Source organism: Labrus mixtus, chromosome 11, assembly GCF_963584025.1.
Source record: "Labrus mixtus chromosome 11, fLabMix1.1, whole genome shotgun sequence".
NCBI classification, from domain to species: Eukaryota; Metazoa; Chordata; class Actinopteri; order Labriformes; family Labridae; genus Labrus; species Labrus mixtus.
In genome coordinates this window covers 9,306,075-9,332,918 of record NC_083622.1, presented here as the reverse complement: position 1 = coordinate 9,332,918, position 26,844 = coordinate 9,306,075, and the positions used below count along the sequence as shown (strand labels likewise).

The following is a 26,844-nucleotide window of genomic DNA, read 5'->3' as shown; positions in this document are numbered from 1 at the left end:
CTCTCTCTTTTTTTTTCTTATCCATGAAACGACCATGACCTTTTAACACAGAATTACACGACGGGTTCATGTAACGTGTTAAAATTACTGGGCAGCGAGGGGAAGAGGTTTGCCTTCAGGGTTTTTTCTGCTCCATGAGAGTCCTGCATCGATCAGAATTAGAAACTTACACAACATTTCAGGTTGTTGAAAGTGTGAAACAGTTTGACTTTGTTGTCGATGTATCACGTTCATTTTGATTAATTAATCACAGAAAAAAAAGTAACTCATTTAAAAAAGTAACACAGAGTGATTGCACTCTGATTAACGGTCCAGAGCAGCGTTTTTAGACTAAATACAAAAAAAAGGGCAAAATATTTCTTGGGATTTTATCATTTATCCATCTGAGATGTTAACACAATCCGGGATCGAATAATAAGCATCCTGCCCTCGATCGCTCCTCCCATGCCTGTCCAGAGGCGCTGCTTGTCAATAGGCAAGGCAGAAAACTGCTTGGGGGGCCCAGGCCAGTAGGGCACCACCACAGCAGTGGCTCAAAAGGTGCAAAGTTTGCAACGACAGTAGGAAACCCCCCATCTGACAGCACTCACTCATATAATAGTAAATGATGCTCATCTAGCCCTAACTATCGGGAGAGACGCTTTTATAACATAACTTCCTCTAAAAAAAATGTGATGGTGTCAGATTATTTAGAACATAATGGGGACGATTGCTGTTTGTAGGGGCCCCCTGTACATTTTTTTCCCAGTGGAGATTCTAGAGTCTGTTGGGGCCTAAGGCAAAAAGCAGTTGATGGTCCCTCCAACCAGCGTTCAGCAGGGCAATGAAAGTGAATGCTGACAGATAGGGCCCCAGGAGGTTTCTGACTGTCATTGCAAAATTTGCACATTATGGGTCGCTGCTTTAGTTCAAATTCTGTCAGCCCTTGGGGGCCCCATATTGGTCTACGGCCCTAAGCAGCGCCTCTGCTCGGGCCCCAACAGACTCCAGAATCACCACTGTGCCTGTCTGCCTCTACCTAGAAACACACACACACACACACACACACACACACACACACACACACACACAGAGACGTGCTGAGAAGCGTCCAACCTTTTCCCACCCGGAGTACCACAGCCTCCGCACGCAGGGCGCACGCACTAACCTCTAAGCCACCAGCGCCCCACTAGGTACAAATTTAAACAAATGCGTACTCAGAGTAAATGCACTTGACGGTGTCTAATCTCTACTGGATTTAACCTTTTCCCCCTCAACATTCCTCCCTTTAAGCTCACATTATTCAGGCTCTATCTACTCAAATTGATTTTCTTTTGTCTCGTGTTGTGAAAGAGAACAAAACAATCTCAATCCAGCCAACATGCCCGAACACAAAAGCACATTCCTGCCCGCAGCAGAGGTTAGTGTTTCAACTCCCTGAGGGCCGATCATCTGTCAACACCAGTAACAGAGCAAAATGTAAGACGGAGCAGAGGAGCTGGAGAAAGAGCTCATTGCTGCTCATCTGAACTCTAGACCTGTGAGCATCACAGTGACTTAAAGATGCTCGGGCTATCAGACAAAGAAACAGGCTGTTAGGAGAGCACAGATGGCTTCTCTAATTATCGCTTTGTTTGGAGTGTCAATATTTGACTCCAGTTTGGATGAAAAAATGAAATATTTGAGTTCTGCCGATGGCCTCAAAACTTGACTCCTCGGGGCAGAGTGCAGGGCGGAGGTGAGCCGAGTCTCTCCAGCAGACCCTGTCATCTATTTTGCATGGAGAGTCACTCCGAACTGAAAGGTCAGCAGGTGATAGTCATTAAAATACATTCAGAGAAGTCTGACTGAGTGACCTGAAAGTGAGTTTACAGCTTCGTCTTTAATTATGTTCTGCATTTTTGTCAGCGGTTGCACTTAGATCATAAAAACAAATGTATTCCAAAAGGTCGAAACAAACTATAATTCAAAGTGTAATTATTTGAAGGAGAGGCTTGTTTATAAGTCAGTATTCCCCTCTCGACACAGTCTTCCCAGCACTGATTTGTTTACGTTATGAATGGCGTCTTGTTGCTGAGTGAAACGTCTCACTCCGAGTTTTCTCATGCAGCCGCTGACTGCAAATATGCGACTGTTGAATAGTGAGATTTATAAGGTTGTAAACTGTTTGTCTATGCAAAAAAAAATTGAGCCACAGATTTGGATTTCAGGCCACACAGAACGCTGCAAACAGCGGTTTCATTCTGTCATCAGCTCTCCCAACAGCAAACCAGGAACCAATTTAGAGCAGACACTCCAAAAAAAGTATAAATCATAAATAAGTCTAAAATACCTGCTGCATCATCACTTTTAATTTACAGAGTATTCCATACAGAAGATAATATTCAGGTGATTTAAAAGTGGTATTATCTTGTCCAGATTTGAAACCTTTTACTCCTCGGTAAAAGCACAGCTTAGCAAAAGGTCATTTTAGGTCATTTCTTGTCTCAGAGGTGTAATGTGGGGACAAGTGTTCTTTGTACCGTCTTCTGAGGTAGTAACAGAGAGCAGAGAGAGTGGGACGGGGCACAGTGCTGTGTGTGTGTGTGTGTGTGTGTGTGTGTGTGTGTGTGTGTGTGTGTGCGTGTGTGTGTGTGTGCGTGCGTGTGCATGTTTGGCTGTGTGTGGATGTGGAGCTTTTCTGTGCCGTGCTCTCTTGCGATTCTGCAACGCCTTAAAGATCAATACTACGATAACAAAATATGACATCGTGGCTGGCGGGGAATCATGGGAGATCTCTCTGCTACTAGCTTAGTTACAGCAAAGAGCTGGTGTCCTTATACATTTTCTACGATTAGTTTTGATCTTATCGATATGTATAATGAAGCTTCTCGGCATCTGTCAGCTTGTGGTTCCCTCTCCTCACAGATGCAATGCGCAGCTGTTTTCAGGGAAAAAAAACCAAAGACAAAAAAATCAGTGCCATGTTCATGACACCGAACATCAGACTGGCAGAAGTTGGCAACTAGCTTGTTAACATGTTAACATTTAGCAGCTAAACAAAAAAACACACAGAAGGAGAATGAATGGACTTCAGCTTGTTTGGCGGTTTTCTAGTCTTCTGACTACTCAAAGCAGTAGCAGTGTAAAACTGCACTGAGGGCGTAGGCTGCTTTGTAAAGTGACCATCAGAAGTAACCGATCTCATTCATACGCTGCCAACGAAGCAGCGAGAGCAACTTGGGGTTCGTTCTGTCTCTTTAGTGTGATGTGACTTGATTGGGGATTGTAATGCAAGTGAAATTTCCATGCAAACAGACAATTAAGTAATCTTATCTCATCTTATCTTAAGAGTCTTGCCCGAGGTCACATCAGACATGTTGCTGCAGGAGTTGGTGATTAGACCCCCAACCTTTCGGTTGACAGACGACCGACTCTAGCAGCTGAGCCCCCCCCCCCCCCCCCCCCCCGAATGATTTTGCATTTTTGTTATATCACAAGAATCACAAGTCGGAATTAAAGCTAACGTTGCTCCATGTTTTCTTGAGGAGTGATCTTTTGCTTTCACATTACTCATCAACATTTAAAAGACAAACAATGTGTGTGTGAATTTCAGTTCATGTCAGAGTTCTTTCTTGCAGAACAAAACAACTGAAGCTACGAGGACTTCATCGTGCCAGTTGATATCAACCTGCAGGCGTGCATATTCTAAAAATCCTAATTCCAATTAATCAAATTATCGCAAACCAGTTGACACATTAAACCCGGGGCTTTCTGGAGATGCTCTTTTCCCCGCTCTGCCCAGAAGTGTAACGATGCAGAACCGAGATGTGATCCGACTTCTGGATCTATTTGAATGGGCTCAGAATGGATGGACGTTTTTTTACCCACTGGCCTTTGTTTACCCATTCCCTTTGAGGCTGCGTTTAATGATGCAGCACAGTACAGTAAGAGACGTTATGATCAGCTCATTGGGCAGGATGTGTGTATCTCTACTGTATCATGATGTACTTCTCACTCTGGCTGTCCTCTGCTTTGCCCTTCCTTGAAAGATTCACTGATCTGGGTCCAAGCGTTTTTTACTCCTGCGGCAGCGTGACGGGAGAGGGAGCGAGTAAAAACGTTGTCTGGAGGACGCAGACTGGCATTAATAATTAATCATCTCTCCTCCCCTCCACCGCCCGCCTCCTCTTAGTGTCCTGAACCTGGCTGCTCCGACGATAAGATCTGAGAGGTTCAAAATAAAACCCTTCTTCTCCCTGAGCAAACATAAATCCAATTATTAGATAAATCTGAATCCACTGAAAGTCATTCTTATGCCGATGACGCCCCGGATGTGATTAAGACTTTTGTGGAGTTTTTTTTTTTCCTGATTGTATTCTGCGACCCTTAGCGTGCTCCGAAATCAGCACTTCCCTTCAAGCGGGGAGGATAAAATCATTTCACCCCCATTACTCTGAACAAAGTGACTACAAAAAGGGTAGATTTTGGAACATTCTTATTTTCTCCAACGCTACACTTTGCGCTGATTTTCCAATTAACCTTTTCCAGGATAAGCTCCGTATTCTCATGAAAGCCCATAAATCTCGGCAGCATGTGGCACACTGCGGCGTGCGTTTGGCTGCGAGCTACACAACAACCACACTCCTGCCCCCTCGTCCTCCTCAGATTAGCATACTGTAGCTCTCGCTGCTGTCATGAGTGAGGCCTCGCTAATAAACACAGCTGTCTCTGAATCGGGTCCAACAATCACTTCCCAGTGCGCTCTGTAATCTGAGGTTAACCAAAAAGACGTTTACGTGCTGCTAAACGCTGACCGCAAAGTCAGACACACCGGATGGATTTTTCCACCGGGCCTTTCGACTCAACAACACTAATAGCTTGTATGATTGCAGCACACACTCAAGACCTATTAGCCTGCTGGGTAACGCTTGTTTTACTGCCTGTCTTTGATGCTTTGACAGCTTTTAATGCTCTCTTTTGATCTGTTGATTTTTTTTTTTTTTTCCATCTCGGAGTCTCATTTCAAACGAGGTCAAGACTCTGGCGGTCCTCTTCATGATATGCCTCCTGATATTAATCACTTTAATAGAAAACAGGTTCCAGTTAAATAGCAAGCAAATGCAGAGCTGCTGAACAAACAGTGTTATTAATCTTTTAAGACGTGCCCATCTATTTTCTTCCCGAGCCGCGGTGGACTCGTGCACTCAGGAGTGAATTCATAAATGTTAAAGCGATGCACATCCTGTACGCAAACACTGACCTTTACTCCCTCAGTTCTTTTAGTTTTACACGCCGAGCGCTGGAGATAAGAAGGTTCATAACACTTTGTCTGACAAAAACACAACATTGACTCTGTAACAGGAGCTCACTTATCTACTGTGACATCACCGATTGTTCATCGTTGCTTTAAGTTATTTCAGCCATTTTTTTTCAAATGTTTGCCATCAAAGTGACAATATGTTATCAAAGGGATAAAAGGAATCGGTACATCTTTATCCAGGTGACCTGTCAATCTCATCGAGACAAGCCAAGGTCAGCTCGGACAAGATTTATAAAATACTTCTTTTTTTTAAAGCATCTCTGAGGCGCAGATGGCCTAGCGGTTATGACGTGTGCATCACTCACCGAGGCTATAGTCAAGAGGCCCTTTGCTGCATGTCAAAATTTAAATTGTACGTATTCAGTCGTCTTAAGATGTTTATTTTTTCTACCGAGCTGTGAGACATATTTCCCCTTTGGTAATTAAGATTGAACTTGACAACAGTTAGCCATCAAAGGCAAACTCTTCTTTATGATATTTGAGTCTAAGAATCACCATCATTTACAACATTAATACATGCTTTGTGGGAGAAGATTTTAAACTAGATTGAGGCGATGAACTCAGAAGGGAAAATTGAAAAAAAAAAATTTCCAACTTTTCATAGTTTTGACGATTTTACTTCTGTTCTTTAAGTGTGCAGTCACCCCTGCTTGCCATTAGAATAAGGTATGCTTATTGAATGTACATTAACAAAGAGAACAATGTGAATGCTGAAACTGTTCTTTATGCGTTACATTAACGCCCACATGGACTTTAAATTTATTTTCCTTACATGCACTCTGTGAGTAGGTTACATACACTGTAAGATCTTTTCTCATATTCCACTGCACAGCTCCTACATTTCACCTTTTGTACTTTTTGTGTTTTTTATTTTATTTTTTTATGTTTTACATTTTTAAATTCTATTGTATATATTGTAATAGCTTCTTATACTGTATTATTTAAGTTGTTGCTAGTTCTGCTTTATTTCCTTGTTAATTGTTTAGCACCAATACACCAAGTCAAATTCCTTATATGTGTAAATGTACTTGGCAATAAAACCCGATTCTGATTCTGATTAAACGCATTTCTGCAATTGCTTCTGATACCAAGAGGTTAATTCCACCCCTAATATACAGTCAATTAGAGATGTTCCTGTGTCTCACAGATGGCCTGAGATGTAGACGTTAGCTTGATGCTAACAAGTAATTATAATTACCTTTAACCGGCTAACAGAATTAGCATCATGAGTGTAAATTTAACGTAGGTAATCGTCTATTCTATTTGATCTATACAACACAATATGCACTTTTCCTCAGAGGTAAATATTTGATGTACTGTCTGGAAACAGAATTAGAACTGCTGACTTGCCAGAATGGTCTGTTCTGTTCGGATCGACCTTTATAACCAGTCGATGCTCTGATCCAGTGACACCGCATGGCTCGCTCTTTACGTCTCGTCTCAAGGGAACGTGTCCCTCTGCGGCCGACTTTCTGGTGGTGTGTAAGGCAGTCATGGGCGCAACTTATTTGTACCCCAAAAAGCTCTTGTGTCTTTAATTGAAGGGGAGCAAAATGCACATGTGCAACTTGGAGGCTAATGGCGCAAATTCTCGCCCAGTCCAGAACTGGGTGACCATCGATTTAAGACACGTAGAACGTTTTTAATGTGCATTTTAATTGCAGATTCTACATTTCACTCACCAACTAAAGAATATTTACCTCGCTCGTTCAGAAATGCATCCATATATTTCAAACTCATTTTTGGGGAGTATAGTGAGGCGGCGCCCTTCGACCTTTATCGACCAGCTGATGGTGAGCTGATACAGACTCTGGCGTCAGACTTGAAACAACTCTGCAATCTTTGCAAATAAAACCAAAGAAACCTGCCTGCACTGTTCCCTGATTGAGGCTGACAAGCTTCCTTACGCAAACTTTTGATGATTTTGGGTGAAACGAGGGCAAATTCCAAACTCCTCCAACCAGCTCGCCTTGCATCACCCTCTATTTTCTCGTTACTTTTTCAGAAGCTGCACACCTGACCGTCATCGGCGTTAACATCTCACAGAACTGACGCTGTCTCTGCACCTGACAGCTTATTCATTTATAAGCTCCTAGCACTCAATCCCCCCTCCTCCTCCTCCTCCTCCTCCTCTTCCTCTTCCTCCTCCTCCTCTGTGTATGGCATAACAAGAGAAAATCCTGCTCGCTCCTACAAGCCACGCTCTGTAACTTCAGATCGCTTTAATCCCCGGGATGAAAAAAAAAAAGGTCTTTCATTTAACAAATCACCCCCTCAGAACTCAGGATCCCTGTGTAATTATTCCTCCTGTGTGACAGTAAGCCAGCCGTGAGAGGAGCACTTGACGGGAAGCCGCTCGCACATTAAGTCTTCCTACCAGCCTCCTCCAGAAAGACTAACGGAGGGGGCTTTCTCTAAAATGTATCCAAATATCCTACACAGAATTTCAAGTGGCTTCTCAAAGGCTGGAGATTTGGATTCCCACGGACAGTCAGGAGGTCACACAGACACAGTGAACGGCCAAGCCAGCTGGATGAGCACGAGGAAGGGAGGTTACCTGGGGAGCAGGTTCATTCAACATTTTTAAGGAACAACTTCACGCGTTTATCTTTTCCTTTTCCATTTTTTTTTTTCCATCTTTTGTAGTTTTTCCAGGACGAGTGACATCCGGGCTTGAGCACATTTACATTCAGAAGAAGGGGGAGTGTGATAAAGCACATGCAGTGAACACACACTCACACACACACACACACACACACACACACACACACACACACACACACACACACCACCAGAAACAGGTCTCTTAGGTGTGTAACTTCACGCTCTCTTCTTTTGATGGAAGCCTGAGCTGCTTTGTATGTATCCAGAAGAAGTGAGCAGACGTACATTAAGAGTAAAAAAGAAGAAATCTGAAGGGAGAATTGCTTCCAACAGAATTTTTCTTTTTTAAAAAAGAGAGAGATGTAAACACAAACTCACCAAAGAACATGCTGCTCTCCATCGCTCCTCAGGCTCGGGGGTCTGCTGTATTTCCTCTCTGGTGCCCTGCCAGTGTGTGTGTGTCCATGGACAGCAGCCTGGGCATGTCTCGTACACTCCTCAGGGGTGTGTGTGTGTGTGTGTGTGTTCAATCCCACGGCAGTGTCAGTGGCCAGTCTGCATGCTGCACTCTGCAAGCTGCTGCTGTCTGTCTGTGGACCTCCGTATCTGCCTCTCTCTCTCTCTCTCTACTCGCGCTGGTCCTCCTTCCCTCCCTCCCTCCCTCCTTCCCTCCCTCGCCCGTCTCGTCCCCTCCCCTCCTCTTTAGCTCTTCCCCTCCCTCTGTCTCCCTCCTCCCTTCTTGCCCCCTCCACGCGCTGGATCCCGTCGCTTCTTTCTCTTCTCTCTCTCCGAGGTGTCTATCTACATTTTCCAGCAACAGCCGTCTTCTCCACAAATCTCTCTCCCTCTCTCTCTTCACTCTCCCTGTAGGTGTCTCATCTTTGTTTTATGTGTCAACCAAGCCCCTCTCACTCACTCCCCTCACTCCTTGCTTTCTCCCGTTGTCTCTCTTTTATTTGATCTTATTCCCCTTTCTCTTCTCCGCTCTTTTTTTTTCTGACTCTTCCCTCGACTTCTTCCAGTTCCTTATTTCTCCCTTCCTCTTTCTCTCGCTGTTTGCATTGTGTTTCTTTTTTCTCATTGCCTTCCTTTCTTTGCCTCCTGTGTCTCTTATCAGCCGCTTCCGTTCACATGCATACAAAAAAGTTTTTTTTGTTTTTTTTCCTATGCAGGTTGAAATCAGGTCATGTTAGAAATTAGACTCTCAGGAAATAGAGCATCAAACCTTTGTATTAAAGTCCTCAGCCTGGGCTTTTCAGTCACTCAGGTGTTCAGAAAACGTGTAACAACAACAGAACAGAAAAATGAACTAACTGGATTGAAGGAAATCTTAATCTTCCCTAATCAGTACCTAACTTTAAGGTGCATACGGTGGTGTGGCATGGTTCTATGGAGCTCTAAGCTAAATAGGCCGTAGCTTATCAGGCATAGCTTTCTGTTATTATCACGCACAACTTTGTCTTTTTCACTCTCACTGCTCTTATCAACCTCAGTCGCAGCACAGACAGACATCTGTATCAGGCAGAGCTAAAGGGAGAGTTCACAGCTCACTTATTTCTGCCTGGTTGGAATGCTAATGACGCTACGCATCTGTTCAAAGTGTTATTCCTCAGTTGTGTCCTAAAACGTCATTGACGCTCAGAAAGGTGATTATATGTAAGTGATATAATATCACAGCTGTCTCGTTAGTAGTGTTAAAAAAAACTATTTAAAACATGGCTAAAGACAGAAATAAGCTAACTAGCATGATAGCAAACATCAGTATTCATTTCAGTCTGTTTCATAACCAGTTCAAAAGTCATCCTGAAATCATGGAGGCAGTGCCGAGCAGTGTAGCCAGAGAGTCCAAGCCAAACCAGCCAAACTCAAGGCAGAAGAATACTTTGGAAAATGGAGGAACTTTTTGAGGAAAGATGGTGCGAGTTGGATGGTAATGTATAAACATATAAATGACGTTGCCTAACAGATGGGTGGAGGTCAGACGGGGAGCGAATGTCAGTTGGATCCAAGCGGCAAACCCCCGGTGTTGAAAAGTGAAGCCAATGTGGAAGTGCAAAATCCTGCAGTTCATCGAGTGACCACTAGAGGCTGGCTGCAGAAGCTCAGGAAGTCACATACACACCCATTCAAAAAAGCCTGCTTTGACAGCAGAGATTAACAGCCTGGTTAAAAAAAAAAAAAACACTGGTCTGATTAGCTCATGTCTCGATAGGCACACATTGAACGGGGAGTTCATTTTCTGATAACCGTTTGTCAGGAGCCTTAAAACCCGCCTCAGCTCCAGCTCTCATCCTGTCGTTAGGCTGAGACAGGATTTCCAGCATGGCGACTGCCGCCAATGGGCCTCCAGCGCCCCCAGCGCCCCCTGCAGGAACTGATGGGTAACGTCACTCCGGCAGTGTACAGTAGACAATTGGATCCCAGGGAAGGAGAAGTAGAGGTCTGTGCGTGACAGCGCCCTCTAGTGGATGCATTTTTTTAACATCCATGCCATCGTAAAGAATGCGTGGGAGTGTATGGGCATAGTGACGGATATAAAGGAAGCAGAAATGAGCCTTTAGACTGATACACGTATGCTCTTGGAGGCAACTTTGTTTTTCTGAAAGTGCAAAACATTTTCAGTTCTGCTCTCACAGAGATACTTTCCTGTCCTGAGTCCTGTCTCCAGCACAAACACAAAGACGCTATCATGCTTCTCCAATCACCTACACCCAATTATAAAAACAGGGTTTCTTGTTTATATGAGGTTACAGAAATCAGATTAGTGCCGAAAGGCGACAGTAACATAGTTACTTAAGTGCATGTAAGTGCAATGATTGATTCTTTTTGTTTTTTGTCTCTCTCTCTCTCTCTCGCTCTCCCTCCTCTTCCACACTCTCGTTTCACCCTTTGTTGATGACACTCACTCTTTTGTTTTCTCTCTGATGCTCACTCACACACACACACACACACACACGTTCCCAGGCAGGCTTTTTGTTACACTGCGCTCCCTTCTGTCTTGTTTTTCTCTCACTTACTCACTCTGTCTCTTCCTTGTCATGAATTGTATTTTCTTCGCTCTCTGGCTGGTTGTAATCAGACTCAACAGGAGCTGATATCAGGCTGCTGCTCTGCTCCTGCAGCCATGAGCCAGGGCAGCTGCTGCTCTCTATCTGTAGCCGTCACACTCACACATGATAACCTCCGTCCACGGGCGTCAAACATGCACAAACTACAACTATGCATCTGCTATGCATCACACACACACACACACACACACACACACACACACCACAACATTACAGGATGCAAGCACACACACACATCTAAACACAAAATACTTTATACACATTCATGCATGCCCCCTCCTCTTGTGTTAAGCAAGAAAATATGATGAATTCAGAGGGGAAAATGAGCCTGCATAGAAAAATGTCAACAAGTCACAGCAACAAGATGATCATTCATATATCAAAACATTTCCATCTGCGGGGGCGCCAGTAGCCCAAGGGTTAGCGAGGCATGCCATGCAAGGAGGCTCAAGTCCTCCAAGCAGGCAGCCCGGGTTTGAATCCGACCTGTGGCTCCTTTCCTGCACGTCTTTCCCCTCTCTCTCTCTCTCTCTCTCTCTCTCTCTCGTTTCTGACTCTATCCAATGGTCTATCTCTAAAATAAAGGCAGAAAAAGCCCAAAAATAAACCTTAAAAAAAGTTGATATTTTAATCATGACTACAAATTCATGATTTCATAATCAACACAAACTGAGAGCGTGTCATCACTTCCTCTCCCCACCTGTGTTGGATTTGCTCAGTCTGCAGCAACTGTGCGGTTTTTCAGACGTTTAATGTTTATACCTCATTTTCTTAAATTCTGTCCCTGTGTTTAATCAAATCCGAATCAGATTGCATCAACATGAATCTTCATGTTCAGAAAACGGACTTTTACATCTGTGATAATATGATAGTCCTGTATGTAGTGAGACATTTTGTGCGGGCCGATCCGTATGGTTTAGCAGGGTTTTAGTGCAGAAAATGGAGATGAAGTCGTATGATGGCTGTGTCAGGATATACTTGCATATCGACCGGAGCAAGGCGCAAACCACATTTAGTGCGGGCATGTGGATGATAACCTGCAGGGCGGGATCATCCCTGAAAGTGGTTTGACGAATTGGATACAATCACAACCACAGTGGCAGGATCTTCACCTGGCATCGATGTGCTGTTTTCATCCAGATACAGGCTGCAGGTGTGATTGAGGTCGTTGAGTGGATCATTTAAACATTCAGCTCTTGATTCCAAAGGCACATTCTCCAAGTGATGTGTTTCCATTCGTTGTGTTTTCCAATCCCACTCCTTGAAGTTGGAACTCGAATAATCAGCTTTCCTTAGCTCGATTTAGGTAGAAGACGGGATGTTTATGAAGCACAGAAAACATCTGTGCTTGTTTCCAGAGAAAATCAAAGTGATAACAGTCAGTTCTCCACTTATCGGTCTCGTCTGTGTTCGAGGGCATTTGCAACGCTGTGGGTTTAAGGTGTCGGGCTGTTATTTTGAAGTTCACTTCACATGAATGGCAACTCATCACACCTCCAGTGTTCGAGCCTAGAATAGAGAGTGTGATGATGAAGAAAAAAAAAAAACAAGGAAAAGACGATGGAGTAAAAGGAGGACCTGCAAAGTCGTAATTTCTTTCCTCTACAACCATTTAAATGTCAAACGTTGCCTGAGATATTTTCCTAGTGCTGTTTCTGCTGACGGAGGACTGTATGCATGCATGTTTCTGCACGTGTATGTACATCAGAAGCATATTTGCATCTGTATTTATGTCCAGATGTGTTGTGTTTATTCAACAAGTCCCATGGGTTTAAGCATTATCGTCCATGCGTGTATCAGAGTGTTAATCTCTGTTTTTGTGTGAATGTAATGTTTGGATTGTATTCCCGCATGTGGTTAACAACCACCTGGGTTTTGGCTTGATCTCAAGCACACACACACACACACACACACACACACACACACACACACACACACACACACACACACACATATTGACGCACACACACACACACACTCTGTCTGATTGGCCCACTGTAATGCCGACGGTGAAGGTCAGACAGAATTGACCGCTCCTGAGCTCCGGCCCGCTGGTATCGACTGCGAATGAGATGCTTTCTTGATCAAAGCTATGTCTGCCTGTGCACACAAACCCTCTCTCTCACACACACACACACACACACACACACACACACACACACACACACACACACACACACACACACTCACTAAGATATCCATCCAGACAGACAGCCCTTTGGTGACATCATCAGCCGTGTCCTCACGAGTAAAGAAAATAAATTCTTGAATCAAACATAACAAGTGTTCTCCAGCGCCCTGTGTGATTCGTCTCTGCTATCATCTCCTTCAGGCTCCTCTGCTGCGGCCATTTTGCTCCGCACAGATGTTTTCAATTAATCCTGAATTCCCATTCTCCCTGTCCAACCCCCCCCCCCTCCCCCCGACCCCCGCAGACTCCCCCCAGCAGAGTCCACCTCCAGTAAATAAGTTCATTCTCTGTCTGAAATGGCAGCTCTCCCTTTCTCTTCTCCTTCCTCTTTGTCCCCTCTCCGCCTCCTCCTCTCCTTCTCCCATTCTTTATCCCCGTTCCCCCCATTCTGTCGTCCTCCGCCCTGCACCGGCTATGGCAAATATGTTTTTTAACCTTGACTCGCAGGTGTCCGTGGCAGAATGGGGCATTATTTGTCACCATAAATAGCGGTTAAGCAGCGGCGGCAGCACCGCAGGAAAAGCCCCAGCGCGCCGCATGCGAGTGCAGCCTGGGATACTTCATTAATCTTGCTGTCACTTCCATGACGCTTTTCATTAGTTATAGGGCTATCTGATCAACAGGCAGACTCTCCACTTTTCAAAGCCGTGCACCGGCAGCCGGGGAGACGGGAAGAGGAGCTGGAGGATTGTAAAGAGACACAGAAACGAGAGAAATGAGGCTGTGAGAAAATCAAAGGGAGGCTTCTGATTGTCTTGGCCTGAAGCAAAAATCAGAATCTTGTGTGAGGTCGAGCCATGTGGCGCCACTGAACAACCAGCTGACCCTGTAACAGAAACACAATGTGATGCAGTTTCAGGACGGGGATAATCTCATCAAGGGGACTTTAGTCAATGTGTTTGTTATTTGTTGTAATTTGTTTGGGACATTTGAAAGATCCCCGATCCAGACTTTTATTAAAGCAAGAAAAAACAGTCTGACAGGAGGTTGAAATGAACCGGCCTCGCCGAGACGTTAGCGCAGTTAAACTTGTAATCCTTTAGACTCTTCATCTTCATGGTTGTTGTTGATGTTCCAGCAATAGACTTCCCATTGATTCCCATTCTGTCACAACTCAGAGACTCAAAGACACTGTGCATGCACGTACTGTACAAGATCCAGACAACACAGTAATAACAAACTAACAAACACACAGGTCAGTGCAGCGTTGAGTTCCAGAGGGAGGGGGCAGCTATGGAGAAGGCTTCGTTTACTGTGTCTTCTTTGTTGGATTCATTGGCTGTCTACACTATGCACTATGTTGTGCCGCTGTGATTTTGTGATGCGTAAGGGTACGGTTGGCTGTGGAAACACAAGCAAGATTAGGGTTTACCGTATCAAACTGTACTGAACCAAACCGGACTGCCCGGTGGAAACGGGGCTCCATTTTACATCGAGGACCTCAGTGTTAGAGGAAGAGTGGGCTATATCAAGTCAAGCTGACGTATAAATGAAAAATCCACATTATGTAGTACATTACTCTTGTAGTTTTCTCTCATTGTAATCAGCCTCACTTTTTAACGTTAACTCTCTTTCAGCCGTATCCGACCTGTATCATGTGACTGCCTGTGCACACACCACTTTTCCTCCAGGAGGCTTTCTACCATGATTAACCCCAGACTTGTAAACTATTGGTTGGTGGGTTTTGTTCACAGCCAACAGAGCGTGTTGTAAACAGAGAAGAGGCCATGAGTTGAAAGACATGGCACACAAAAAAAAAAAACTGCAATTGAGACGCATTTTTCCGACTGCGCCGAAACATGAAGAGAGAAAGTTTCTAAAAGCTGAATAATTTCCTCATTTTGTTTTTTTTTAAATCAGAATAGAGCTAATTATGTGAGGCTAAATGTGAGATATCCCAACAGAACGAGCTGTAGAAATGCTCTGCGTCCATGTCTGCTCACTTTTATTTACGTCATTCACATCAGTGGTTCTGGTTCAATTTCTGTAATGCCCCCTCCTTCGAAGAGGAACGATCCCCCCCACGCAATTTTTAATCACATGTTTAAATCAAGCTGAGACCTCCTTTTTTGAAAAATGCAGTTCCTCGAGTGTCCACTAGATGCTGGCTCCAGGAACACCGGAAGTCACATACACACCCATTCAAAAAAGCCTGTTTTTAAATTACAAATTTACATTTTATATTTTTTAACAACGCATCCGTTTTGATAGGAATGATACATGTTATCCACACTAGGCCTGTAGCTGACATGATTGACAGGTTGACAGATTGACCGCCATCGATGGGACTCCAGAGCCCCCTACAGAAACAGACGGGTGACGTCACTCAGGCTTCATATTCACAGTCTATGGATTGGACTTCCATTATTTTGCAGTTGAAAATTTTTTTTGTTATGCTTTTAATTTGTTTGATTTTTAGCCACGATTGACAACTCGTGTGCACCAGATTAGCAGAGTAATGGAGGAACAATGAGAGGAAACTCAACAAAGACTAACACCAGAGTCATTGAACTTTCCATAACCGACACAAGAATCTGTTCTGCTGTGGACTGGCGGGACGTCCCCAGGCCATCCCTAACTGCACAGACTGTGACTCCAAATGTGCAATATGTCAGCGCCTGTCATGATGGTATTTGGCTTCACTTTTGTACTTTAGTGCAAAGGGGAGGAGGAGGAGGAGATGCTCAGTTCATTGCAGTAAATAGTTCATCCCCAGACGGACAATTTCCTGTTCCTCTATTAGGTTAATTTTTAATCTTAAATCCTAAAATCACCATCGCAGAAGTGAACGGAGAGCAAGGTCAGTTTTTTTAGCAGCACGTTTGTATCCAGGTCCAGTTCATGCAGCAGTTATAAGATGAATACTCGTGTGAGCTTGACCGCACATCTTTCATTGGAACCGCCTGTGCAATGCAAGATGTTGTAATCCCCTGTAACACACCACCACGCCTCTCTACGGCAGCGAAACCCGAAATGTCATGACAACACTGAGGCAGGAAAAAAAACAAAACACAAACCTTAAATTTATAAGCTGAGCGTTTTCATTTTTATATGCCTGGGTTCAGGAGCGATTATATAAGTCATTCACGGGGAGAGAAATGTCATAACTGCATAAGTGGAAACCCGACACTAGATGAGAAAGCTGTGGCCCGCCTCGACTGAACCGCACACTCTTCTTAAAGTAGAGTATGACACTGATGACTGATGACCGTGATGGAGGGTTTATGAACTGCACTGCTACATAAAACGGCAACTAAGTCAAATGTGGCTTGTGTGTAACCCATCTAAATGTGCGCCGGCGGTGCTGCGGCCTGCGTCCCTCCCACTAAGCCCTTCTGGGACTGAATCTGGTTTCCCACCATTTCCTCTCCATGTGTTTTACATCACCCGGCGCATAGCGAAACAGACGGGAAGATAGCCGCTCGTACCTGTAGGCTAGAACACTTACTAAACAGAGAAGTTCTCGAGCTCTTATTCAGAAACCTGATCTGCGCCGGCTGAAACAAGTGGCAGTGTTTCGAAACGGACCTGGCATGTCAGAGAAGCTTTCAAGCTGTTTCCAGTTACAGCCGTGAGTCATGCAGACCTGTGTTTGAAATAGTTTTTCTTTTTCACGGGATATCAGCGGCACCATGAGATACAGTCCGACGTTATGAACCTCTTTTTCTTCTTCTCTGAGAGTTTCCAGGTCGGCCTTTTATGGCAGCCTGCAGCAGTTAAAGAATAATATGTCACGTAAAAACCCACTGCAGTAACACTTCCAGTTGGTGTTAGATTGAAAATGGAATAGAAATGGGGTCTCAGGTAATCAGCCTGAAAATGCTGCGCCTGCATACTCGGCAATGCTCGACCGCTCGCCAAACTGTTGATCCGTCTCTCATCCTGGCTTTTCTGTTTTTTTTTTTATGCCTTGGAGTTTCTCAGCAGAGAGGATCAAAGCGTACTCGCAGCACTCTTCAACAGCACACACACACCCCCCCCCCCATTCTTACCCAATGAGGTAATTGAAAACAGATAGTGAACGGCATGGAGAAGTTACAGCACCCAGCGTGGGCACTGTGATTGTTAGCAGGGAGGATCCAGAGCAGGAACAAGAGAGTGAACGCACAGTGATTGAAAAGCAGTTTGAAGGAATTCCAAGGCAGAGCAGTTTGTCTGTGACACATTTTTTCGGGGGCTTTTATGCCTTTATTTGATATTACAGCGAATGGTTTAGGAAAACCAGTGTGTGGAATGACATGTCAAAGGTCGGTTTCAAACCCTGAACCTCCCGCCAGGAGGATGATAGCCTCCATGCATGGGGCTAACCGCTGTAGGCCATCAGTGCCCGGGACGACACTACATTTATTATTGGGCTTTCATGCTTTTATTATTGTAGCTAGGAGAGAGAGAGAGAGAGCGAGAGAGAGAGAGAGAGAGAGAGAGAGAGGGCGAGACAGAGAGAGAGAGAGGCAGAGAGAGAGAGAGAGAGAGAGAGAGAGCGTGAGAGAGAGAGAGAGAGAGAGAGGGTGAGACAGAGAGAGAGAGGGAGAGGGAGAGAGAGACAGATAGAGAAAGGGAGACAGAGAGAGAGAGAGAGAGGGAGAGAGAGAGGCAGAGAGAGAGAGGGAGAGGGAGAGAGAGACAGATAGAGAAAGGGAGACAAAGAGAGAGAGAGAGAGAGATAGAGGGCGAGACAGAGACAGAGAGGGAGAGAGAGAGAGAGAGGGAGAGGGAGAGAGAGAGGCAGAGAGAGAGACAGAGAGAGAGACAGAGAGCGAGAGAGAGTGTGAGAGCGAGAGAGAGGGAGAGGGAGAGAGAGACAGATAGAGAAAGGGAGAGAGAGAGAGAGAGAGAGAGGGCGAGACAGAGAGAGAGAGGGAGAGAGAGAGAGGGAGAGGGAGAGAGAGAGGCAGAGAGAGAGACAGAGAGAGAGACAGAGCGAGAGAGAGAGAGAGAGTGTGAGAGCGAGAGAGAGAGAGAGGGAGAGAGGCAGAGAGAGAGGGAGGGAGAGAGGCAGAGAGGGAGAGAGAGGGAGAGAGGCAGAGAGAGAGAGAGAGAGAGAGGCAGAGAGGGAGAGAGAGGGAGAGAGGCAGAGAGAGAGGGAGGGAGAGAGGCAGAGAGGGAGAGAGAGGGAGAGAGGCAGAGAGAGAGAGGGAGGGCGAGACAGAGAGAGAGAGAGGCAGAGAGAGATGACAAAGTGCTGAAGGTCGGAGTCTAACCCCCGCTTAGAGTGCTATAACCTCTGTCTCTGTACATGTGGTGGGCATTATACCCTCTGGGGTATTCGTACCGCACTATTAATCTGATTTGTTTTCATTTCATTTGGTGTTTTATTTCTTCAATTAACTCGTGCTAAGTCTGTAACTGTGCTGTATGCCATCAGAGCCTCCAAAATGGGGCAGCCTCCGACGGGCTGCTTTGACATAATCGGCCCCTCAAGTGCGCCCTACGACGGCTGCAGCGGGTGTCGGCATGGCCAAAGCTACATCACACCTTCAGACATTAACCCCTTTCTGGACGCTGGATGTTTTTTTTTTCCTTTGGTGCAGTCGAGACATTTCAAACGTGTTTTAAATCGTCTCGTTATGTCGCCAACCGTAAGGACGGGAAGCTCCACGCTGTTACTCTGTAATGAAATCTCATTTTCTACACACATTTCATTTGTTCATTTAATTGTTCAATCATAGAAGGAAGAAAGAGGAAGTGTCCACGGCCTCGAAGCAGAGCTTTTAATGGAGTCAGATTATTGGGAAGACGCTCTGAATGCGAAAAACGAAGGAGGAACGGCCTTCGTTTCATCTCAATGCATTTATCAGACTTTAATTACGCTGAATGTTTTGTAAGTGAATTCTTCATTTAGAGGCCTAATCTTTTCCAGAGACTCCTTACATACACTCTGTGGGTTGCCCTTCCTTGACAAGCTGCTAATCTCTTTAAAAAAAAAAAAATTAGATTAGTCTGACTTTCAAAGGAGAGCTGTCGAGTCCCATGAGCGTCAATGATACGGAGGTTTCTTTTTTCAGCAGAAACACTGACTTCTTTAAGAGTTTCAGTGTTTTTTTTTTATTCAAACATGAAGTTATTATTAGACTTCAGAAATCCCCGTTAGAGGCAGAAATGTATTTTAGCAGGACTGGTGGCAAAGGTATAGACACATTATTTACTCAAGTGGAAGTACAGGTACGTGAAAAAAGGACTGGGAGACGTAGAAGTACTGATTCGACTTCTTTACTGAAGTAGAAATGGGAAAAACACAGAAACTGAAATGTACTTAAAATGTCAAATAAAAAAATTGCCATTTGGAGTATATATCTACCAACTGTTCTGTGCAAAGCTCGCTGAACCTTGCATCATATTTTGTAGATTTTGAAACTTTCATTGTCTTCACGGTAACAGCCTGAAAAAATGAATATTATTGTTTCAAAAGCTTGCAAACTAGTCTCATGGGGGAATGTCTGGTTGGTCTGAATTGGCTCTAACATCATCTGCCATGTTGACTGCTTTGCTTCGATCCATTTGGCTACACGCTCTCCTCTGGTGCTTTTCTGGGTGAGATGCATGTGTGAACACAAACAGCTTAATTGTTTTCCTTGCCACTGTGGTTTTGCTGGGTGTGGTTTTGTAAAGTGTCTTGAGATTCTTTTTCTTCTTTTAGTTGGCGCTATACAAATGAAGATGAATTGATTGATTATGGCAAACAGAAAGCATGATGTAGCAGTTTCAGTCACCCCCGAAAACGTCAGGAAATTTTTTGCAAGGACAAAAACACCGTTAAAGTTGGGAAGGGCATGCAAAACGAAAAGTAAATGTAGGAGGTTGTTACGGCTGTATGTATGGACGGCTGTGGCTCAGAGTTGTCGTCTCTCAACCGCTTCCTGCAGCAACATGTCCGATGTGTCCTTGGGCAAGACAACCCCGAACCGCTCCCGTCGCTTCGTCAGCGGTGTATGACTGTGTATGAATGGATTAGTTACTTCTGATGGTCACTTTACACAGCAGCCTCTACCATCAGTGTGTGAATGTGTCGGTGTGACCTGCAGTGTAAAAGCGCTTTGAGTAATCAGAAGACTAGAAAAAAACTAAAGAAGCTCAAGTCCATTTACCATTTCTGTTCCCTGTACTGTTTGTCCCTTCTCCCCTCCTGTAGTCTCCAGCTCTGCCCAGGTGAAGCCCCTGATCGCTTGACGAGGTTCACCTGGCCTCAGAGCTTAAAAGCCAAGTGCTGAGGTCAGGAGGAGAGATGATAGTTATTGAGTTGATATTTGTTTAATGATTGTGTTTGTCTGTTAATAATAAAGCCCTTGGATTTGTCTTTGGTAAGGTGGTGTGTGATGTGTTTTATTGGTTTAATTAGCTGGTTTGTTTGGCCCCATACAGCCGCCTAAGTAAAACATTGTCAGAACAAAAACACTGATGGAAAGTACATAAGTAATTGCACGTCATTATTTCCCAACCCTTGTTGGCGTTAAAGTTGGCCCATGAATTTAACAATAGTTCAAAAAGCCCAATAACCTTGATCTGAAACATCACAGTGGCCGAGCAGGAAACATCAGGGGAAGTCATGCTCCGGCGATAAAACCAATTCCAGATTTACCCAGCAGGTTGGCTGTTGTGATTCCCACCACCCCTATTTCCCCCTCTCTCTTTTTCAATCTCGCTCTCCCTCTTTCTTTCCACTTTATCTGTCTTTACAGCTTGTAAAGCCGAGCAGCCAGAAAAGAGACGAGTCGAGGTATTGATCTCAGGGGGAGGGAGGATTGCTGCAGTCTAACAAACACAAATTGGTGTCAAAAGCTCATCACTCGACTAAAAGACGAGTTTACCTCAGATAAATGTTTACCAGTGCTCAGAGAAGATCTGACGGGGGGGGGGGGGGGGGGAGACGAGATTAAGCAAAGTGCTTAGACAAAAACGGCATTGAAGTTTAAGGATTATTAAAAGGGAAGCGCTTTCTGAAGTCAACAGAGCTGGTGTTTTGATCTAATCTTGGACCGTTTTACGCCTTCCTTCTTGGTGCTGGGGCTTAATATGAACATGAAAGGCTTTAATAGAGAACTCAGAGAGGCCTTTGGCTATGAAGTCACTCTGGGTAAGGAGAGGAGAGTCAAAACAAGTTCTGCAATATCTGTAAAAACAAGGGAAGTCTGCTGGACTCAGCAATGATGTGATCCGAGACAACAGGCGTCCAAAATTAAATTTGCTCGCCTATGTTTTCGTCGGCCAGCGCCCGTCATGTCCCAAACTACAGCGGTAATTATTAAATCTCCACTCCCAGTTTGACACGAGAGAAGTGTGGTCGAAAAACCTCCTCCGCTGCCAAACTCTACACGCAAAGTTCCCAGTTTTAACAGCGTCTAATTGGAGACTTATGTGTTCCTGACCATCTCCTCTCTCATGCACTCCCCGTTTTAAAAGCCATCGCCGGCACTAAATCAGGAAGAGAGCAACATGTGCAAGAGATGGCAGATATCTAAACATCTGTCCTTACGAGGAACATGGAAAGTAAACTGTGGTTTCTGCAGCGCGGTCTGCTGTTTGTAACCACTGGAGATGCAAACAAGGACGTTGAAACAAGTCGTTACATTAAAGAGTTCTGGATTTGGAGGAGATCTCGGCTGCTGCTGCTGCTTTGAGAGATGAAATATTACTGCTGACTACGTGGCTGATCATCTGACTCTTGTTATATGAAAGCCGAGGAGGTATTAACAGTGGAATGTCATTAGCTACGCACCGGAGACGGCTTTACGAGCGCTCATGGCCGACTGTGTTGTTGGCGTGACATTGTCAAGCCAACCTCGATGACTCAAACATCAAAGTTCACCCAAAAAAAGTCTGCGCTTTATCCCGCTTGATCTCCGGCTGTGACTCTTTTCCCTGTCGTTGTTGTTGTTGGACATCTCACAGTTTAATTAAACCGGCCAGGAATAAGGATGTTTCTGTGGGAATAAATCAGAGCGCTCACTGAGTAATACACGGACCCGTGGCACCTAAAGCCGATCTTGGTGCGGTCGTATCGATTGCAGCACGGTCGGCTCGGCCAAGCGTTCAGAATGTCGGGTCAATGCGGATCTGATTTGCATCAGCGTCTCAGAAAACTGAGTTGGAAGTTTCCCCCCCTGAAATCTCCACATGCACTCTTGGTGTGGCTGCTGAGCGCGTATTAAGGTCAATACAGCGTCCAGAGGAAATGACAGCTGAGACAAACCAAGACTTATGTTTACTCCACTTCAAGTTTGATTGTGTTTCCATCCGAATCGGAGCAGAGTGCTGAAGCAGCAGGAAGATATCAGAAAGTCATCTTGTTTATTTGGTTGCTTGGTTGGTGGCTTGTTTTGTAGTTTCAGTAAACTCTCGCCAAAAGACAGTTTATCCATTTTTTACGTTTTATGGGGAAAAAATGGTTCAGAATGACACACACAATGAAGTCAACGCCTTTAAATCTTTTACACTCCATAAACATCATCATGTCATTATTCAATTTCAATTTGTGCTTGTATTTGTCATTTTATTCCCAATCGTTTTCATTCATTTCTGTCAAGCTGAGATACCAAGAGGAGCCAAGTCTCTATCGGAAATGCTAGAATTGTCATAGTTCTTAAAGGAGGAATATGTAACTCTGACACCTAGTGTTTAAAGTGGGTACTGCAGTCCAAATTCAAGACGTTGGAGAGAGCCGTCCCTCCCGACCCCGCTACTCCCTAGAGTCGATGCTCACGCAGACTTCCATGACACTGAAGCTTCAGTGTTTAGCGAGCTCTGCATCTGCTTTTTAGGACGGGTAGAATCAGTTATATCTGAACCAGTTCTCTTGCTCGCTTCCATCGCATCTGTGTGCAATGAGTGTGGGTTGTTTCGTATCCTTTCACAATTTCCCGAGGTGTACAGAGAACCAGAACCTTTCCTGGGGGGTATGAAGCGTAAACCTGCGTGTCACATAGACTACACCACTGGTTCCACTTTGAAAAAAGATAATAAAGGCCTGCACAGAGGAGGGGTAGAGTTATGTGGAAGTGGCAACCTCCGGCGTTGAATAATGAAGCCAATGCAGAAGTGTAAAATCCTGCAGTTTGTCGGGTGTCTGCTAGAGGCGGAGGCTGAATGTTTTGAAAACTGTAGCTCACCTGATTAACAGGTCGGGGTGATGTAAAGGTTTGTCAGGAGGTTTAAAACCCGCCTCAGCTCCAGCTCTCATCCTGTCGTTAGGTTGACTGAAGGTTAGGCTGAGACAGGATTTCCAGCATGGAGACCGATGGGACTGCAAAGCCCTCTACAGTAACAGATGGGCTAATAATTATACTTTTAAACGTTACACATACATAGGCTGAAATACACATACAAGCACAAACAGGATCCTATAGACATGCACTATTGGAGAGATGCCTGAGCAGTTGGGGGTTTGGTGCCTTACTCAAGGCACTTAAATGGCACGTCTCCAGCTACCAGACCAATTTCCAGACTTGGTCCCCACCGGAGCTTGAACCTCTGACCCTCCAGTTCCCAAGCCAAGTCCCTACAGACTGAGCTACTGCCCCAGTATATACTGCCCTATATATATATCCATACGCCTGATCCCAGCTGATTCTGCTTGTGTAATTGTGTATTAGTTCCATGAACTAGTATTTAAGCTTTGTGTCTGTGAGTCAGTGCTTCTTTCACTTCTCGTTTCCAGGTAAAGCAATAAAAAATAATCCCCCTGAACTCTAATTTCACTCGCCGAATGTGGAAACATGGCTGTTTATTTTCATTAGCAGGAGTAGTATTTGAAACTAATTAGAGGTAGCATTAGTAACACATTGAGAACATCCTCTGCCTCATTAATTATGAAAGAGTAAAGGTTGCCTATAAATTAATGTTGGACACAGACTTGTTTTCTCAGAGTAAGTGTCTCATTTTTCAAACTGTGGAAATCTCATTGCAGAACAAAACCCAGTGGATATTTTCCTCACTAGCGGTGCAGATCCAGGGCTTAAAAAGATCAATTTTCCTATCAAATCCGTCTTCGTTAGTTTTTCAACAAACTGAGAATTTCCTTGACATCAGGAATGCACGGGCCTGAGTAAGCACTTCACTGCCTATACAAGCATGTCATACATCCACTTGCCGTGCTTAAAATGCATTTGTGATCCGATCCAAAATTTTCTTGGCTGGGGCAACAAAGGCTGCCTTTGTAAACCATCTGAGAAAATGTTTGCTGTATTTTCCAGCATCACTGGATTAGTGAGCCGAGAAGAGGAGCAGCAGAAAAATGAAGGCGGCGAGTCGGCACTACAGCGTGCTCGACTTGACGAATCAAACAGACCTCTGCTTAATGAGCCACTCATTTCACTACAAAAGGACTCGAGTAACTGATCTCATCAGCGCATCGAGCTGAGTGGCTGCAGAGCTCATTGTCAGGTGTGTTGTTTTGTTTGCACGCAGCAGCAATCCGTGTTACATCTTGTTGACTGTGGAGGCTAATTACCATACAAAGAGATAGTGTGAAAACAAAACTGTGCAGATAACAGCGCTAAATTATTTTGTAGTAGAAGAGCAGGAAATGTTTTTACTCATGAATAACTGGAAGAAGAAAGAAGGGCTGTTCAGCAAGTTTAAAGGTGTAATATGTAGAATTTTTACACTAAAATTGATTTGTTGAGTACTTACATTACCTCAAACACAAACATTTCCAACAGTTATCAAAGCCAGCGAAATCCTTCATTTTACAGTTTTTTGTGGCAGCGGCCATGACAGAGCCACCATGTTTATCGTTGCCATGGAAACACAGGATGTAACGTCGAAGACCGCTGCATAAGGAAGCGTGAGCTGCTACTGAAAGCTGTCGTACTGTTGCTGTATGTGCTGCTCTGATAAAAAAATATCATGTAAATTAAGTCGTCGGTAAACATATTCTCTTTCTCAGGTCGGTTTCGCTCGGTTCTCTTGACTCGGGTCAACTCAGAGAAAAGCCCATTTTGATCAAGGTCTTCTCACTCAAGTGTATGCGAAGTACAAAATGTAAATATATATATTTATGAGGTTAGCCATACATCATTTAATGAATATCATCTCAACCACTGGAAAGTAAAGATCTACAAAATAAAACTTCAGAAAAATAAACCTCATCTCCATCTTACAGTAGGAAGAGTTGTTTTTGTACCTGTCCTTTAAAACTCTTTCATAATCGTTTAATCTACAAAGTCCTGGATAGTATAGACGAGCTGAAATCTCCAGTTTGTTCTGCGATAAGCGATAGGATGTGTTTTGGCAATATTATGAATCCCAAAAACAGATATGGTCCCGGTCGGCTAATTTCCCACAAATACAGAACACGTTAAGTCATTTATATGAGACAGAATTATAGATATACCAAACACTTGATACCAGGCAGGTTTGCATGTCGGAGGTTGGCTTTGTGTTCTCTTGCCGATGCTGCCTTACACTTGCCATCGCATCCTTTTCTGATTATCACCTTTCCAGCAGGCCGTAATGTTCCTCCACCTCTGTTCATGCTTCGCTGGGAATTCTCCTCGTATACTCCTTTATATTCTCCTCCATAGGGCTTCGATCGTAAATTTAACAGAATGTATAACTCAATAAAAGACATAACCTCGAGGGTTATTTACAGGGAGCTCACAACTACTATCATCCCCGACCATAATGCTCGGAAAGAATGTGCACCTTGTCACAGGATGACACCCAAAGCCCAATAAATCCCGCTGCCTCCACTGCACCATAAGATAAATGGAAAGCTTCTCCACTGGAAGTACCTGCAACCCCCCCTGTCCACCAGCAGTCATTGTCAAGGTTACAGAGAGCGATGCACTTTGGGAGGGATCAGCACTCTTTATTTTCCATCATCGCGGCCCTGAAATCCATACAGCTGGAGTGGAAGATGTCCCGTCTGAAGGAGTGGGGGATAAATGCGGGATTTCCAGATGTCAGCTGAGAAAATCAACATTAACACCTCGCAGGGATCACACATGATGGATTGGAAATTACTTTGCCATCAAAACTATCACATTAGAGGCTAAAATCCGGTCTTTCTAGTCTCGTCTCCCTCCGTTGTCTACAGACAAATCACTGTTTGTGACCAAATTCATCAGGGCCACTTAATCTCAGCGCTTTTCTTTGTTTCCTTTTATGCAAAAAAACGAAATATTTAAAATACGGCGGAGGTTGACAATAAATCAGACTTCCTCCTCTCATTCATTTGTTTTTCATTCCCTCGTCACGCACAATATCTCACACACAGATTGGTGTTTTGGTTGTACAAACACAGCTGCATCTGGAGCACAAATAATCATATTGGTTGGTTAAATCTCAACAGACAGAGTCAACAAACCATTTTTTTTTTCCAGAGCGCAATAAAGCTAAACCTTCAACTGATGGAACAGGAACATTGATTACGTTTAAAATCAGTACATGAAATGTTAAACACTGGGCTTGGCCGAGGTGTCCGCATGAGAGGGTGGGCCGATCATGCAGTGCTGGTTTTTTATGGCAACTTTATTCCTGTACTTCATAACTCATGGAGGTCTATGCATTGATGCAGTCCTGTGTGATGTTAGTTTGGGCTTTTGGAATGTTGCGGTGCAGCTGAGGAGAGACAGCCTCCCAACAATCAGCTATAACATTCCCGCCTTTCAGCTAGACCCACACCCCTAATTACACCCAGGACATGTGACTGCAGGAGCTGGGGATAAAACCACCGACCTTCCTGTTGAGAGACGACCAACTCT

At 44.4% G+C, this 26,844-nt stretch overlaps 1 protein-coding gene across 1 annotated transcript in view; it reads right to left on the bottom strand.

Annotated features, from left to right (window-relative positions):
• znf385d (zinc finger protein 385D) overlaps positions 1–8,519 on the bottom strand; it is a 94,229-nt gene extending 85,710 nt beyond the window's left edge. Inside the window, exon 1 of the mRNA XM_061049843.1 lies at positions 8,264–8,519. Coding sequence (XP_060905826.1) covers positions 8,264–8,285 — 22 coding nt within the window. The 5' untranslated portion in view covers positions 8,286–8,519. The remainder of the gene's footprint in view (positions 1–8,263) is intronic.
• Between the last annotated feature and the right edge of the window lie 18,325 nt (positions 8,520–26,844).